Here is an 18,133-nt window from a genome sequence, read left to right on the forward strand (position 1 = left end):
AGAACACTAACTCACAAATATTTAAAACATTAAAGTAGGTTGTATTTGACATTTAATTCAATTTTACTTATAATGTTTTTTGATAAGATTTTTTCCCTCTTGCAGTTTCCGATCATGTGATCCTAGTATATTCTCATTATATAATTCAGGAACAGTATTACCAACAGGAAAATTGACTCTAGAAAACTATAAAGTGATGCTTGATTTCCTTCATACAGCTAAAAAAAGAAGGATCAATTTACCATCAGGTAAAATAAGTAAACATATTATCAAATTGCCTCTAGATTTTTATTCACTAATGACCCACAAACACACACACACACACACACACACACACACACACACTGGGCAGACACACAGAATTACATGCACCATTTCCCAATGACCGAGGAATTTAGTTGAATTGTAATATTTTGTAGGAGACTCTTATTTTTAAAAATTTCAATTTTTATGGTAGTATCATATATATTTGGAAATACCTATAATGCGTTCTGACTTAAAACAGTTTGGTTGTTTAGCAAATATAATGTTCTTTTAGAAGTGTTGGTAGCCCCCAGTGGTCAAGGGGTTATATTTTAGTGGAAATAAGTTTTAGAATAATTCCACCAAACATAGTGATGCAGGCAGTCATGAAGACAGTAATATAGCTAGCTGTTCAATCGAACCGATTTTACCTCCGGGCAGTCTACTCTTGCCTTATGGTCTCCAACTAGCAACTTCCATGAGAGTTTACTCCAAGATGGTTGCCATACTATTCTGATGGCAGAACCAACCAATATTGTCATCAGGCCAGGTGACAGGGGCCTCTAAGAGGTTGGAGAGATGCAAGTGAGCAGGGCTCTCCATCGGCACCGATGACATTATACCTGAACAATCACCTACCTTGAATACCACTCACTTCACAAATAAAAAATTATAAGATTTTTTATGCTGTTACGAAGTCTCTTACGTTGATTTCTAATAATGGTATTTTAAGTACTATGTAACTTAGTGCTGAAAAAGTTACTTCATATGCTGGATCACTGCCCCAGGAGAGTTGATTCATATTTGAGGTACTTGACGTACTTTCTAGTTTCTTCTAGGGTGTAGATTAAGTTTAACGAGTACCTGCATGTCATACTATGAATATTGAAGTATTTGAGAGTAAATTTCCTCCCCTAGAAAGAGCTGAGTTTTGTATGTAGATTGTAATATACAGTTTCTTGATTTTTGTTAAAACTAGCTCTCTATCTAAGAGCTCCATGAAGTCAGCAATAGAATATTTTGCTATTGAGACTTACTATTTAATGCAGAGTTCTACTAGTAAGAGAAGGTTTGCGGCAGGAGAAATCCTCTGTGTTTTTATACCACACCAACAGGAGAATGAGTGGCCTGGGTTGCTGCACTGCCTAATCCTTTTTAGTGTATGTATCCTGAGAATGGCCCAGTTTTGGGGTAAATTAAGAAACAGTGCGATCCTGTCATTGTTCCCTAAAAAAAAACACACAAGACATACCTTGGCCATAATCCCTGCCTGGAATATTCTTCTCCATAGTTTTCCCTCATAGCTGAATCATGCCACCTCTTAAGACCTAATCTAAGTGCTTCTTTCTTTAGAAACCTTCCCTGATTCATTGTGTTTGTGATAATCCTGTCCTTTCTCCAAAATTATATAGCCGTTCTTATCAGAATGACTCATTTGATACTTGCCACCTACTGTGTTCTCTGGAATGTAACTCTCTGTTTTCAAATAACGTTGTCCTTTATTTTTGTACTGTAGATGCTGAAGAGTTTTCAATATTTATTGATTCCCAAATGAATGATGAAACTGATTCTAAGATACAAACAGCTAATGATCCTGACTTTCAGGGAGTTCTTAATGCTAGAGAAAAGGATAGAGCAGCAACTTTGAGTCTATTGGACCATTTTATGAAAATCTTTTTATATTGTAGGAGAGCAATGGTAAGGTGGTCTTTCATTTTTGCTAATGTGGTAGACACAAATCTCAACCCATAAATTTTGGGTGTGTAAGATGTATCTATTTGCTTACTATGTATAATTTTAGTTTCAGTTTTAAGACTAAATTTGCCTGCCATGGTAATGAGGTCTTACACATTGTCAAGTTGTCAGGGAGAGGGGTGAGCTCCTGTCACCATCAGCCATCCATTCGCCTAGAGAAGAGGTGGCCCTTGTTCCTGTTTACACAGTCTTCGTGGATATTCACACACCCCTCTGCTGCTTTCTTGCCAAACTTGGGACATGGGTTTCTCTGGTGACACAGGGTTTTCTCTCTGGAAACATGATCCTTCCTGGGCCACCATAGACCCCTTTCTTTCCTCTAGCAGGGGAAGATCTTTCTAGACCACAGGTAAGATCTGCCTCTGACCCAGGCCTCTGGTTCTACAGGCCACTTGTGTTTCTTCTCAAATGTTCTCTTTTTCTTCTTAAATATTAAATGGTAGATTATGAAACTCAAATTGGAGTCATTTGCTACAAAGAAATTAATTTCCTTTTTCTCTTAGTAAGGAGGGAGGTACTTTAATCCTCTTAAGAGGTGTGAGAAAATGTACCCTTTCTATACAAGAAGGAAACACACTTAAGTTCTCATATTCTCTGTGGAGTGGAGAGAGTGGCTTTTTAAAAATGTAAAGTAATCCACATCATCTCCTTGACCATGACATTGCATCCTGCTTTCCTTTCCACCAGCTTCAAGACCTAGAAGGTGTGGGTCTTGCTCACTTCTCAGAACTCAGCTCCTCTTGCTTTTGTTGAGTCCACTCTCCCCTCAGTGGTCTTGAAACCAGTAAACGTGTTTGCCTCTCAGCCCTCTGGTTCATCCTCCATGCTTTTAACTTGCTGTCCCCTCAACCTCAACTGCTCTCCCCTACCCAACATCCCCATCACCACCTTCACATGATTTGTTCAACTCAACATTCAGGAAGTCACCTCCTCAGAGAGGACTTCTCTCCTGACCACTCTGTCTAAAAGGATATGTTCTCTTACCCTTGTGAGGTCCTAGTTAATTTCTGTTCTATTTTTCTTTACAACTTACTATTTGTGAAATTATATTTTTATTGGTCTACTTTTCTAGTGTTGGTCTCCCCTAATAAATTGAGGCAGCATGAGAGCAGACCTTTCTTTTCTTGCTCACTGCCACGTTCCCAGCACCTAGGAGTGTTGGAGTCAGACCACCGAAGTGCAAACCTCAGCTCACCATTTAGTAGATTTATGATCTTAGCTCCATTTCCTTATCTGTAAATTGAATTGAATACTAGTACATACTTACTTCATAGGAGCTATTATAAGAAGAAGGTAAGATACTGCATACAAAGGTCTTACCACAATATCTAGCATATGTAATTGGCACAGAACAAATGGTGTTATTTTTATTATTGACATCAATATTGCAGAAAGATGAAGTTGTTCAGAGATGTGTAACTTTTGGAACTTTGGGGTCTTCTGAATGTTGTGTTTGTCTTAGGTTTTTGCTCACCGTGGCGGCTTTTGGACTCTGCTTCAGAACTGCTGTCGGGCCCTTTGGAACTATTCTCAGGAGCTACAGATCCTTCTTAAACAAGCAGTGGACCTGTGTAAAGTATTTCCTATTAGTCGAGATGGTTTCCTTTCTATCTCTGTATTACCATTCTATTTTGGAGCAGACCTACTTATTGACATGTTAATAGAACTACAAAATACCAATTCTATTGAGGTAAGAGTGTTTGGGTAATTATTTTTATTGTATTCAATTAACAAATATTTTTGTACCATGCAGCTTGGGATAAGTAGAAATTAATATTTTTCTTCAGTTATTAGTTGGTTTGTCTATATTTCAGTTGCTTCTCATTATTATTTGGTTAACTATATATCTTGCATTGCTGTTAATTACAAATATCTTACTCTGAAAATTTAATTTCTTAAAGGGAACAGAAAGTAACATCTACTAAGCCCCAGCTTCTACATAAACTAACCTTAGTGCATTTAATCCTCATAGCAATCTTTTGATAAAGAAAGAAAAAGATCCCAAAAGAGACCATAAAGTTTGTTTTTTTAATCTTTATTTCACTGCTTTTTCTATGCCTGTTCTGTTACTTCATATCTGATAGAACTTACATTTAAAATTTTACACATTAGGCTTTAAAGCAAGAAAGTAAAATTGATAAAATTCAAACATGCCATATCCTAAACACAATGAAAATTAGTGAACACATAAACACATTGAGTCATGGAGTAATTCCAGATGTTAAAGATATGGCAACAATAGCATAAAAGTCTGGGATGGTAAATAAAATTAAACTGTCCTAAGTTTTTACACTTTATATAGCTATAAAGTGGTACAATATTAACTCTAAGTGGATGGTAATAAGTTAAGGATGTGTTTAATAATCTCTAGAGTAACTACTAAAAAAGAAATATAGCTAAAAAGCCAAAGTAGTAATATGGAAAACTAAACAATAGTTAATTAAGGAAGGCAGGAAAAAAGGAAAAGGAACATATGGGACAAATAGAAAACAAAGAAAAATAATAAATTATGTCAATAACCATCTACATATATATAAAAGGCTAATATGCAAAGTGTCCCTGTGGAGTTTGACTGGGACACCAGGAGTTCTATCGCTTGCTATGATGTGCTGACCACCAGGGGCGGCACAGAACAAAGGAAGGCCCTAGCTGGCAGCTGGAGAAGAGAGACCCCGGCCAGCAGCCAGAAGGCCCTGATCAGCCCTGATCACTGGCCAGGCCTAGGGACCCTACCCATGCACAAATTTTGTGCACCAGGCCTCTAGTTTTAAATATATGTGGATTGAACATCCCAATTAAAAGGCAGAGATTATCTGATTGGATTAAAAAGAAAGACACCTGTACTTGTCCTCAAGATAAGAATCTGAATATAAAGAAAAAGATAGATTAAAAATAAAACAGTAGAAAGAGATATATCATAAAAACAGTAGGTATGAAAAAAACTGGTGAGGCTATATTAATATTAGATAAAATAGTCTTCAAATCAAGAAACACTTGAGAGATAAAAAGGGACATTTCATTGTGGGAAGAGGCTCTATTAACCAGGAAAACATAGTAGCCATAAATATATGCACCTTTATAACAGAGATTCAACATATACTCTGGACACTCAAAGCTTGGAACACAACACTCACACAGTAATGCTTTAACTTAGGCTAAAAGAGGGTCTTCTAGAAGACTTCCTTCTCAATAGATTTGACCTTTGCATCATGGAATTGCATATATTATTCTACAAACTGATGAATGTAACCAATGTATTAGGGAAACTTAATTATTTGTATATAATAAAACCTGTTTTTCCTTAAAAATTAGGTTCAATATCCTAACTTAGATAGTGACTATGCTCAAGAAGTATAGACTTTAGTCTGTGCTAATATAGTAATGACTAGCCATATGTGGCTGTTTAACATTATTATTATTTTTTTAGAGAGAGAGGAAGGAAGAGAGAGAGAGAGGAAGAGAGAGGAACATCGATGTGAGAGTGAAACATCCATCAGTTTCCTTCCACACTTGCCCCACCGGGGGTTGAATCCTAAATCTGGGATTCAACCAACTGAGCCACACCGGCCAGGGCCATATGTGGCTATTTAAGTTAAGGCTAAATAAATGAAAATGAAATAAAATTGAAATTATCATTGCACTAGTCACACTTCAATAGCTCAGTACCCACACGTGCTGGGTGGCTGCTCTTTAGAACAACACAGACGTAGCAGCACATTTCCATCATCACAAAAGTTACATTACATTAGGTAGCGTTATGAAGTTTCATTTGTGTAATAAAAATATTCTGAATTTTTTCTGTTCAGTCTTTTCCATATTGTATTTTTATATATCACATTCAACTTTCAAAAAATGTGTAGTAAAATCTGGAATCACACTTTTAATGTGCTTCCTGCAGATTATTGAAGAAAAAGGAGAATACAGTGTTCCAAGTTGCTATGGAAATATTAAAAATGATAATGGTGGTTCTAGCCTTACTTTTGAGCATCCTTTGGATAATGTAAATATGGTTGATTTGAAATGGATCCATGATTTTGTATTAAAATCTCTGGAACTTTTGTATCAAGTAGAAAAATGGGAAACACTAGTAGCACTTGCCATTCAATTCAATATAATTTCACAGTAAGTACTGGTGTAAGGGCAATTAAAAGTGATAGACTTCACTGAAAAAAATGTTTTAACTAATGTTTGCTTTCTAATGTATTTTTACCCTGTCTAGTGAGAGATACACAGAGCAAGTGACACCACTCCTGGTGTATGCACAGCGCCAGCTCCTTCTGAGAATATACAAGTTCGAGGGCCCAGATATTACTCAACAACCTTGTGTAAGATATGAGGCCGAATATAATGAGAAGGTGGGTTGACTCTATTATTTATGCAGTTGTGATTTCTTATTAGTACACATGTAACAAAGATTTAGGAATTTGATAAATGTTATACGTTTCATGTAGGCATTTATCATTCAAATCAACAAACATTATTGAAAGCCAGCTGTGTGCCAGTATTTTCTATAACAGGGTAAACTAAAATAAGTTCTTATCAGGGCTCATTTATCCATTAGCAACACTGAGGACAGTGTTTGAGCCAGTATCAGAGCCATTACATTCATATAGTCCTGCCCACGGGCCTCTGGCATCCGTGGGTGCTGACATTCAGTGCCTGCCCCTATACCTGTCTGTGTGCCTATGTGTTGCAGCTGCCCTGCAAGGACTCCATTTCTTCTTTTCACAAAGCTTCCCCATGGCCTTTGCATATCCTTTCCTCCTGTATATTCTATGTAGATAGAATACAGTCTGAGTTCTTGCTTCATGGGGCTTAATTTTGGAGGGGTGGCAGGAGGATGAGATAATAAACATATAAACTGATGTATTAAAAGATTTATAATCAGTGGAAGTTCTCTGAAGAAACAAACTAGGTCAATAGAATAGAGATAGGCTGTGGTTGGAGGTGGAGACTTTAGCAAGCATGATCGGCAAGGCCTCTTGGAGCTGGTAACCTTTGGTGGGAAGGCACCAGCTATTCATTGAAAAAGAGCATTCCAGTCCAATGGAAGAAGGGCAGAGGTCCTGAGATGGGACAGAAAGAAGGCCCCAGGCTGCAGTGTTGCAGACAAGAGAGATAGGGGTTCCTCTTCTGTCTTCTTTGTTGCTTACTCCCATTCTCCCCAATATCTTAGTGTTAAGTGTGTCCCAAGACTCTGTTCTTGGTCCTCTGTCTTCTCTGTGCGCATTCTTTGACATGGTGAGTTAATTCAGTCTTGGGTCTGAGTATCATCTTTATGATAATGACTATCAAAATTACATCTCCATTCTAGACCTTTCTCCTGAATTCTGTATTGACATATCTAATTGCCTGTACCAGTCAGGGTTCAATAAGAGAAGCATAACTAGTAAGACCTATCTATCTATCTATCTGTCTATCTATCTATCTATCTATCTATCTATCATCTACCTACCTACCTATCATCTATCTCTCTAGATTTATTACAAGGACTTGGCTTATATGATCATGGGGACTGACTAAGCAAGTCCAAAATCTGTAGGGTAGGCAGTTAGGATCAAGAGCAGGAAGGGACCCTACAGGTGTGGCCAGAAGTTGTTCTCCATAAGAAGTCACTCAGGGAGAATCCACTGGTGCCAGAACAGTTTTAGATCTGGAGGCTGGTTGGAATTTGGAGTCTGGAGATCACCTGCACTATCAAGGACTTACCTGATTGGGTTAGGCCCACCTAGGATAATCTCCCTAATTAAAGTCAATTTATTAGGAACTTTAATTAGTATCTGCCAAATTCTTTCATAATAGCACCTAGATTACAGTTTGATTGAATAACTGGATTGAGGTTTATGTATGTTAAAAAATAGATTCTTCCCTTCATTAGCCTTCATGGTTTAGCCTAACCAAATTGACTCATCAAAATACCAGACTGCCCAATCAACATTGTCTCTTAGATATTTAATACACTTCTCACATTTAGCTTATCTCAAACAAACCTGTTCTGCCAAGTCCTCCACATTGTTGTTGTTTTTTAATTTTCAAAATATATTTTTATTGATTTCAGAGAGGAAAGGAGAAGGAGAGTGAGAGATAGAAACATCAATGATGAGAGAGAATTATTGATTGGCTGCCTCCTTCATGCCCCCGACTGGAGATAGAGCCCACAACCTGGTCATGTGCCCTGACCAGGAATCGAACTGTGACCTCCTGGTTTATAGGTTGACGCTCAACCACTGAACAACACCACTCTCCTAGCTGCTCAGGCCAGACACCTAGGGGACACCCCTGATTCTTCTCTTGCTTTCACACTGCACTTCAAATTGGTTGCCAAATCCCCTACCTTCAAAATTTATTCAGAACCTTACTACATCTTGCTACCTCCACAACCCCTGCTCTGATCCAAGCTACAGTTATATTTTCTTTGATCAATGCAATGACTTCCTAATTAGTGGTCTTGCTTCCAACCTCCTTGAAACTCTGCCTCCAGCCCACAGTCTAGTCTCAATGCAGTAGATAGAACAACTTTTAAAAACCTAAGTCAACCATGTCATGTCATTACCCCATTTTAAACCCAAAAGCGACTTCCCATCTGCTTCAGAGTTAAAATGAACATCCTATCATGGCCTTAATGCCCTACATAACTTATCCCCGTGTATCCCCCAGTAACTCCTCTCCTATGACTCCTCCTCAGGTTGCCCTGTTCTTTAAGACAGTTCTGCCTCAGGGTCTTTGCCTTTGCTGTTCCCTTGCTTGGAATCCTCCTCCCCAATATCCATATTGACTTTTCCCTTGCCTTTCTCTTGCATTTTTGTTAAATGCCATATTCTCTGTGAGTACTTTCTTCATTACTCTATTAAAAATTTTGTGCTTGTTTGCTTAATTTCTCTGTATAGTATTTATAACTCTTTAATATTCTCTATAATGTACTTCTCTGTTTTATTTATTATCTCTCTGCTTCCACTAGAATAAGTTTCATAAGAACAGGAATTTTTGTTTTCTTTGTTCTCTGCTATATAGTCCTTGAGCTTGGCACCTAGTAAGCGTTCAATAAAATTTTGTTTAATGAAGCTGGAGAAGTAGGAAGGACTAGGTCAAATAGGACCATATAAGGCTTGGGAAGGAATTTGCATTTCATTAGGCTGTATTTACATCTCATAGTAGAAGTACCTACAGGGGACAATCAAGCAGCAGCATCTAATCAGACTAGGGCGCAAGGGGGGCTGTATTTGGAGCAATAGGTTAGCTCAAGGAGTGGGAAGGGAGCAACAGGGAGAAGAGGATCTTGGACCTTTTAAAATAATTTCCTTCTGTTTAAAAATGTTTCACTTTAAGATACTTTATAATTTTAGCACTCAAGTATCTGTTAGAAAATAAATTTTTAAAATACTATAAGGGAAGTTAGTTTTGAAAAACTTCACCAGGGAAGTTTAAATTGTGTTAATTATGAGTAGAGTGGAAAAATCTGCCATTGGAAAAGCAACCTATATTTTAACTATGTCTCAACTTACATAATGGGAGATATATTCAGGCTTGTAAATTTATAGAATATCTGAAAATTATATTCTAATTGTTCTACATAATTTGCCTAATGCTCTTCCAGCTGTGCTGTACTAAAGAAATACGAAAAATTATGTGGCTGCTTTTTCCCCCAAAAGTCTCTGCGAGTTTTTATTTGTAGCATCCTTTTGTCTCTCTTTTTTATTTTTGACAAATGAAAAATAAGATAAACATTTTAAGCAAGCCAAATTTTGGGCTATAAATACCTAAGTTATATTTTTTCAACTTTCCTTTTTTAAGATAACCTGCCGAAATTTTATTGGGAAGCAAATCAAGATTAATTCTCCCCGCAGTCAACTGATAGACACAGAAAACGACTCAGATTTCCTCCAAAAGCTCATCCTTTCAGGTGAGTACCAGTTTACCTTGAAACGCTTTTAAAGCAAGGTTTGCTGTTGCATTCTGCTTGACAGATCTTCCGTAATTAAAATGTTTGCAGGGGAACTGGCCTTGGACAGGAGGGTGGAACACCCCGGGCAGAAGGGGAGGAGAAGAGAAGAGGTTCACATGTGGGAATGTTGGTAGGTGGGAAGAGCAGCAGTTGAAGGCATCTCACTGGGTATTGAAGATTTTCTTCATGAAGCAGGGGTTTGAAAGCATAGCCACGGCTGATAGGGTAGGAGATTTCAGAATGTGAAAGAGTGGACTGGTCCTTGAGGTAAATAGGAGAAGGGAAGATGGAAGGGCTGCAGAGTAAGTGTAGAGGGTCCAGTAGAAGGAGGTTGGTGACCACAAAGTTTAGGTTTTACTGTCCAGGATAAATCCAAGTATCCCCTCATATTCAATAAACAGTTGAAGGATTCATGTGGTCATAATATGTGACTAGTTCCAGTCAAAGAGTGTGATTCTTCCCAGGTGTGTTCTCCTTTTCTTGATCTTGTCTGTTAAAACTCTGGAGATCGCCAAATTTGGAATCCATAACTCAGAATGTGACTTACATTATCTCCTACATACTAAAAAGGGACTGGCAGATGTGAGAAAATGTGTCAGAAATGCTGGTTATCAAAATAATGACTGCCATAGAAGGGATAGAAAAGATATACCTAGTAAAATTCTAGACCCGTGTGACAGTAGGTGCTTATTGGTGATAGAAGCATTATGTCAGAAAAGCACTGTGCCTATCTGTTGTTAAAGCTCATTTGGAAAATCAAGGTGGTGGACAGGCGGGAAGGCAAGTGGAATCCGGCCACAGGGATCTTCTGGGTTGAATCTCAACGGTGGTGGAGGTATAAGCCAGTTTGAGTAATGGTTAGAGCAGGAATATTTGAATGGATAAAAACTTAAAGAATATTATAGTGGCAGGCACTATATTTATCACTTGGCAACCACTAGGTGCTTTAATTTTTGCAGTCTTAGTAATAGGTATTTTTATGCTTACATTACAGATGAGAGAATGAAATGTTACTAGTAAGTACTGGAATTGTGATTCAAACCCTGGTCTGATTGTTTAGCCCATAAGTGCTCCACTGAGCACTGATCCTCATTTGTGCCCTTTCAAGTTAGACTCTACTCTAACCTTATATCACTCAAGAAAATACATGGTAGATATCAGTGGTCATGGGAAGACAGATACTTTCTTCTGACTAATTATGATAGTATGGTAATTTTTAGATGATCCTGCATATTAAATATAGGTTTCACATTGAGTTATTATCATGAAAATCTTGGCATTCAGATTATAGCTCTATAAGACTCTCAGATCTCTTGGAGCAGTATTTCGGCCCACACTTTTGGGCTTATTTGGCAAATATTTAGGATGCTGAATTTTTTTCAGTGTACTCAACTCAGATCATTAACATATTTATAATCATGGTTGGTCTTATATATGTCACCACAACTTGTTTGCAAGTCTTTTAAAAGACCAAGCATATTCTTGATGTTTTCCACACCAAATTGCTTCTTTCGAACATCATATATTTCCTTTTGGCATAACAGCATTTGTTACTAATGTTTGATACATTTCTTTCTCCGGAACAGATGTTGTAATGCTCCAGTGCGTAGAAACATTTGGTGTTCTCATTATTTAAAAGCATTCCATTCTCCCTCTAACTATTTAATAATGCATATGTAATTTGGGAAGGTCTCTGTAGGATTTGGAGAAGTGAGAATACCCTGCTTTATTGATTATTATTTGTATGGATGAGTAACTTGCCTGCTTGTTAAGCTTCATAGGGGAGAGAACTCTGTGGCTATGAATCTTATTGGAGCTGTGTTTGCATTCTGTCTGGAGCCTCATTCTTGAGTCTTGACCTTATTGGTAGTTAAGTTTCCTGATAGGGTTGTTCAGTCTTCAGGTATGTTGGAATTTTCAGCCCTTTGGCAGGTGTGTTTTATTATGGCCTCTGGACATTTGGACTGATGTGACCAAATGTGTAGAAAGCAGCACAAATTTCGTGTACTCCCTGGGAGTTTTCCTTTGTGGACTCATATTCCAGGAGCGATTGGCATTTCAGTTTTAATGTCTACACTGGTACACTGAGAGACATAATGATTCTCTTCATTTTTCTTCCCTTCTTCCTCCTCCCACTTCTCTTTGTCTTCTTCTTCTCGCCTATTTCAAACGGCTGTGGCTTTGAAATAGCTTCTTGAATTATCCAAGGGAATTTTCATACAGGAACCTCCTTGAGACAGATGTCAGGATAAGGCCTCTGAAGCTGGTATTTCCTTATTGCTTTTTTTCTTTTAAATCTCATGTAGGCAGCCACAAAACACCAAACAGAACCCTAATTAGACCATAAGGAAAAGGTAGAGTAGGGCTTGAAAAAAAGGAAAATCAAATAGCACAATAGAGTTTAGAAAATAAAAGAATGATTTATGAGTAGATATTTGATAAAAGTAGCAGGAGGATAATTTTATTCTGACCCCTACTTTAGCGATGGCAGTCACTTCCCCTTCTTCCTGTCTTCTTGGCCCCGCATGCCTTTATGATTTCTGTTGTGGAATGCAAGCTCTGTAAGAGCAGGGAGCGGGTCTGCTTTGTTCACTTCCTCAGTGCCTAGCCTGGTACTGGTACGTGTTAATATGTATTTTAAAACCACCTGACTCACAGTCATAATGTGAGCCTCCATTTATTGACACTTCACACACAGGTAAAAAAGTAACCTTCAGAGGTAAATAATATTTACCCCACTTTTTTTCATCTCACTTTTGACAGATGTTTGAAACAAAGGCCTAGAGAAAGTAACTGACTGTCTCAAAATATTAATATGTGAGGGCTTCCAGCTTCCTCCTGTTCCTCTGCTGGCTTCTTTCCCTGATCTCACTCTCTAAGGAGAAACAGATAAAATCCAGGCGCATGAATTCTTGCAAGAAAAACAGAGCAGAAATTTATAATCTTCAGGGTGGTGTGCATAAGGGTGGCGGTGAGAGGAGTGGGAGTATACCTTGTTCAGGATCATGCAGGACCGTGCATGCTTAGGGGAGAGGGGACTTGAGGGAGCATGATGGCAGGAACAGGACGGAGTACCAGCTTGCAAACATGTCATGGTGACACGCATAAGGCCCACCATGCTTAGAAACATGCTAATGATCTGAGTTTCACTGAAAAAAAAAATCACCATTCTAAAACTTTCTAAATAAGCCTAAAAGTGTGGGCCAAGATACTGCTCCAAGAGGTCTAAGAGTCTTATAAAGAGCTCTAAGCTGGATGCCAAGATTTTCATGATCACAACTCAGTGTGAAACCTATAATATGCAGGATCATCTAAAAATTACCATATTATCACAGTTAGTCAGGAGAAAGTATCTTCTCATGACCACTGATATCTAGCATGTTTTTTTCTTGGGTGCTATAAGGTTAGAGGAGAGTCTAAACTGAAAGGGCACAAATGAAGATCAGGCCTGGTAGCTCAGTGGAGCACTTATCAGCGTGCCTGGTGGGAGAGGGATGGTGGAGAGTAGTAAGGTAAAGGGTCAGAGGTGAGGTAAAGTCTAAAAATTGAACATCACATTTAGCCACATTGCAGAGCTTTGGGAAGGAGTGATGGGGAGGGGGAGGTCTGATTTAAGTGGGTTCAAGAGTGAATGGGAAACAATGAATACAGAACTTTTTAACGTGTTTTGTTGTAAACATGGTGCAGAGAAATAGAATGGTACCTTGAGGGGGAAAGTAGAGTCAAGAGAAAGGATTTTTACTTTTTTAAATTAAAGTATTCACTTTTTATAAGTTCAAATATAGTCACCATGCCCCAGAACTTATAACTGGAAATCTTACCTTTTGACCATCTTCACTTATTTTGCCCATCCCCACCCCACCCCCGGCAATCACCAGTCTATTCTATCTATCTATGTGTTTGGTTTGTATAGATTCCACATGTGAGGTCATACAGCATATGCCTTTCTTTGTCTGACTTATTTCACTTACCATAAAACCCTCAAGGTCCATCCATGTGGTCACAAATGGCAGGATTTCCTTCTTTCTTATTTCATTGTATATATACACCACATTCCCCTTCTCCATTCATTTGCCGATGGACATTTGAGTTGTTTCCCTGTCTTGTCTATTGTAAATAATGCTGCAGTGAACATAACATTTTCAATTTTTTTTTAAATCAGGGGAAAAAAACAAACAGCAAAATGTGCCGCTGGGAAATATTCAGCACAGAGAAAATTAATGATTTGGGGAAAGGAGAACTGCTGCAGGGATGATGTTGAGATGTAGATAGGCATGGGTGGATATACTGGTGGGGGCTTGTGGGAAATCCCTTTAGATTGCTTCAAGTTTTTTCAAGTGAGGTAAGAAGCAAGATCATTGGCCCTGACAGGAGAGGGAATAGGTAATTCCCACCCCTTTTTCGTTTTCCCCCACATAGTCAATTTAAGCACTTTTCCTGTTGCTTTAACAATGGAAAGTTCCCTGTGTCCCTCCCTTGTTTACATTGCTACTGCTTTTGTCAAGTTCAAATCACAAAATGCTGTCAGTCTCTCAGCCACCAACCTTCTTCTATTAAAGTCTGCTGTCAGCTGATATACAACTGTCAGCTGACTCTTCCTAAAACATCACTTTCTTCCTGTCAGGGTCCTTCTCAAAACCCTGGCTCAGCTCCCCAGTAAAGAGGATGAAGGGCATTCACTCAATGGGGGCTTCAGGCCCCTGGCAAACCCTTCTTTGTTCAAGAGGACTGGCCATGGCATCTCACTGTGACCGAATCACCACCCTTACTGCTTCTGCCATACCGCTCCTTGCACAGCTAGTTCTGTGACTAGAGGGAAGCTACCAGACTTTTCTATGCCTTCTTTCCTCATCCTACCTCTTACAGTTGTGTTTAGGGTTTGATGAGACTATCGAGGTAAATTATTTAGAACTAGAGGCCCAGTGCATGGTGGGGTCTGTTGGCCTGGCCTCCAGGGATCAGGCTGAAACCAGCTCTCTCACATCCCCCAAGGGGTTCCAGATTGCGAGAGGGTGGTTTTCAGGTGACACACCCTGCAACTGGGCTCCCTCCTCTCTGGTTCTGGGTGTGTCACTCAAGAACCATAGCTGCCAACTCACCGCAGCTCAGCAGCTCCTGTGTTGAGTATCTGCCCCCTGGTGGTCAGTGTGCGTCATAGCTACTGGTCAGAGCGTCTGCCCCCTGGTGGTCGTTGCACATCATAGCTACTGGTCAGCTGGTCTGCGGGTCACTTAGGCTTTTATATATATAGACTAGAGGCCTGGTGCACAAAAATTTGTGCACTCAGAGGGGAAGGGGGGTGTCCCTCAGCCCGGCCTGTGCCCTCTCGCAGTCTGGGACCCCTTGGGAGATAATGACCTGCTGGCTTAGGCCTGCTCCTGGGTGGCAGAGGGCAGGCCCAATCCCTAGGTGCAGCCCCTGGTCGGGCTCAGAGCAGGGCTGATTGGGGAGTTGGGGCGCCGCCCCCTGTCATGCACAGAGCAGGGCGGATTCGGAGGTTGTGATGCCACCCTCAGTCACGTTCAGGGTAGGGCCGATTGGGGGGTTGGGGCACCACCCCCTGTCACACTCAAGGCAGGGTTGATGGGGAGGTTGCGGCGCCACCCCCTGTCACGCACAGAGCAGGGCCCACCAGGGGGGTTGGGGCTCCGTACCCTGTCACGCACAGAGCAGGGCCAATCAGGGGGTTGGGCACTGCCCCCTGTCATGCACAGAGCAGGGCCCATCAGGGGGTTGAGGAGCTCCCCCCTGTCACTCACAAAGTAGGGCCAATAGGGGAGTTAGGGCACCGCCCCCTGTCACACACAGAGCAGGGCGGATCAGGGGGTTGGGGCGCCGCCCTCTATCACCCACAGAGCAGGGCCGATCAGGAGGTTGGGGCACCGCCACTCTCACACTCAGGGCAGGGCCGATGGGGAGGTTATGGCTCTACCCTGTCACACACAGAGCAGGGCCTGTGGGGGGGGGGGGGGTTTGGGGCGCCGCACCCTGTCACACACAGAGCCTCAGGACGATCAGGGGGTTTGGGCGCTGCCCCCTGTCATGCTGATCTGATGCCAGGAGGCCTTGCGGCTCCGCCGATCCCAGTGCTGGGAGGCATATTACCCTTTTACTATATAGGATAGAGGCCTGGGGGCCGGCTGGTTTGCCCTGAAGGGTGTCCTGGATCAGGGTGGGGGTCCCCACTGGGGTGCCTGGCCAGCCTGGATGAGTGGATGATGGCTGTTTGCAGCTGGTCACACACCCTTCAGGGTGGGGGTCCCCACTGGGGTGCCTGGCCAGTCTGGGTGAGGAGCTGAGGGCTGCTTTCAGGCTGGCGATTGACTGAAGCTCCCAACCACTCCTTTTTTTCTTTTTTTTTTTATTCTGGGCCAGCTTTAGCTCTGGCTCTAGCTCTGAGGCTTCCGCTGCTGAAAGCTGGTATCTGGTTTGTTTGCGTTCTATAATCGAAACAATGTATAACTCCAGCTCTGAGATCCCGGCAGCTGAAAGCTGGTTTCTGGGGTTGTTTAGCTTCTATATTTGTTACAATGTTTCAAACTGCCAAGTCAGAGGCCGGCAGCGGCAGGCGGGGAACGTTGGAGTCCACCAGTCACTGGAGCAAGCAAGCCTCCCTGTTCGCTTCAGTGCATGGCTGTCGGCCGCCATCTTGGTTGTCAGTTAATTTGCATATACTCACTGATTAGCCAATGAAAAGGGTAGCAGTCATACGCTAATTACCATGTTTCTCTTTTATTAGTGTAGATAGTATCTGATATAGTGTAAGTGCTCAATCAACTTCAGCTATTCTTATTCTAAGGATCTAAACCCCCTTGCCTCTTTCTTCCTAACCAAATCCTCGCCGTCTTCTAAGACAGAGTTGGCATACCTTCTCTCTCATGAAGTCTTCCTAGCTCACTTTTTCCTCTCTATGCTGATCTCTCACCTCAATGTTTCCCTTGTTTTAGCATGTAAGTAGACACTCTGCCAGTGTGATTTTAATATGCCTATGTCAGATGTTTCATCTCTTCAGCTATCCTGTGAACTCTCGAGGGCAAGGGTATTGCCTCTTAACCTCTTATAGCTGCATTCCCTAAAAGTTGCAGCACTCTCAGGACCTCAGATTTTGCAGGGAGTATTAGGACTATTCAACTTGTTAAAGAAGCAAATTCCTTTGTTACACTGTTTGAAGTCTTTATTTCTTGTTTTGTTTTGTTGCTGTTGCTGTTGTTTGTGTGTGTGTGTGTGTGTGTGTGTGTGTGTGTCAGCTTCATGATCATCTTTTTTGCACCCTAATTCTTGGATGGTCATTTCCTCTCCAGAGACCTTATAGCAACTCTTTTTTATCAGGACTGTTTGTTGGTTTCATATTCTATTATGACCCCATCTTCCTTGCCTCTGTTCCTATGTTAGAGAGTGTCCTTTTCTTAAGAGAGCAGTTGCTCATCTCTAAACTTTTTTGCTTTCTCTCTTTTTTGTAGGCTTCATAAGGAAAATTGACAAGATCTAGAGTTTTTGTGGGGTTTTTTTTTGCATTTTATAAGAATCAAAAGTTTTCTAAGATGTTTTTTTTTTTTAAACAAACTTTCAAACATACAGAAAAAATTACCTGAATGTTGAAATACCTGCTACATACCTGGAGGCTTTGAATTTAGCAGCTTTAATTTGGGACCAAGAAATTCTCTGAATTAGTCTTTTGCTACTAGTTTGCTTGCTGACACATTTCATCCTGAGTGTTACTCTTCCTTTTCCTTTCAGAATACAGCCATGCCAAAGGGCTCCTCTCTGTGCCCGTGGATGTGACAGATACGTTGAGATGTTTTAGAGAGACTTTGGAAAAGTCCAGATATCATAACAGATCAATCCGACACAGCAGAAAGTTGCTTTCATTATTTCTTGCACAGACACAAGGTAAAAATACTTGCTCTGTATCCCTTAGTCATTACTTAGATGGGGATGCCACCTGCAGATCTACCTGCCACAGGTGCCTCCTCCCCCACTTCCATGCCCACTCACTGCTGCCTTGCACTTTCTTCCTGCCTAGTGGATCACATCATCTCTCACTTTATTCCAACCAAGGCACTGTCTCATCTGCTTTTATGCTTCCTGTGAAACTACCATACTCCCTGTGTAAAGGGGATACAAAAACAATATTGGTTAATGTTTTGACTCTGTACATCTATGGTCTTACCATTTTCTATGCAAGTATTGTGC

The 18,133-nt window shown here is 40.6% G+C and overlaps 1 protein-coding gene across 4 annotated transcripts in view; it reads left to right on the forward strand.

Annotated features, from left to right (window-relative positions):
* The window catches only part of CFAP54 (cilia and flagella associated protein 54), a 246,818-nt gene that overhangs the window by 114,196 nt on the left and 114,489 nt on the right, over positions 1–18,133 (forward strand). For all 4 annotated transcript variants that reach the window (XM_070410862.1, XM_070410863.1, XM_070410864.1 and 1 more), the window contains 7 exons: positions 106–248; positions 1,760–1,941; positions 3,461–3,688; positions 5,897–6,120; positions 6,218–6,353; positions 9,790–9,898; positions 17,678–17,830. In XM_070410862.1, coding sequence (XP_070266963.1) covers positions 106–248; positions 1,760–1,941; positions 3,461–3,688; positions 5,897–6,120; positions 6,218–6,353; positions 9,790–9,898; positions 17,678–17,830 — 1,175 coding nt within the window. The remainder of the gene's footprint in view (positions 1–105; positions 249–1,759; positions 1,942–3,460; positions 3,689–5,896; positions 6,121–6,217; positions 6,354–9,789; positions 9,899–17,677; positions 17,831–18,133) is intronic.

The sequence above is a fragment of the Myotis yumanensis genome, unplaced genomic scaffold, assembly GCF_028538775.1.
Source record: "Myotis yumanensis isolate MYYU_CA2020_CCGP unplaced genomic scaffold, mMyoYum1.0.hap1 SCAF_3, whole genome shotgun sequence".
In the NCBI taxonomy this organism is placed as follows: domain Eukaryota; kingdom Metazoa; phylum Chordata; class Mammalia; order Chiroptera; family Vespertilionidae; genus Myotis; species Myotis yumanensis.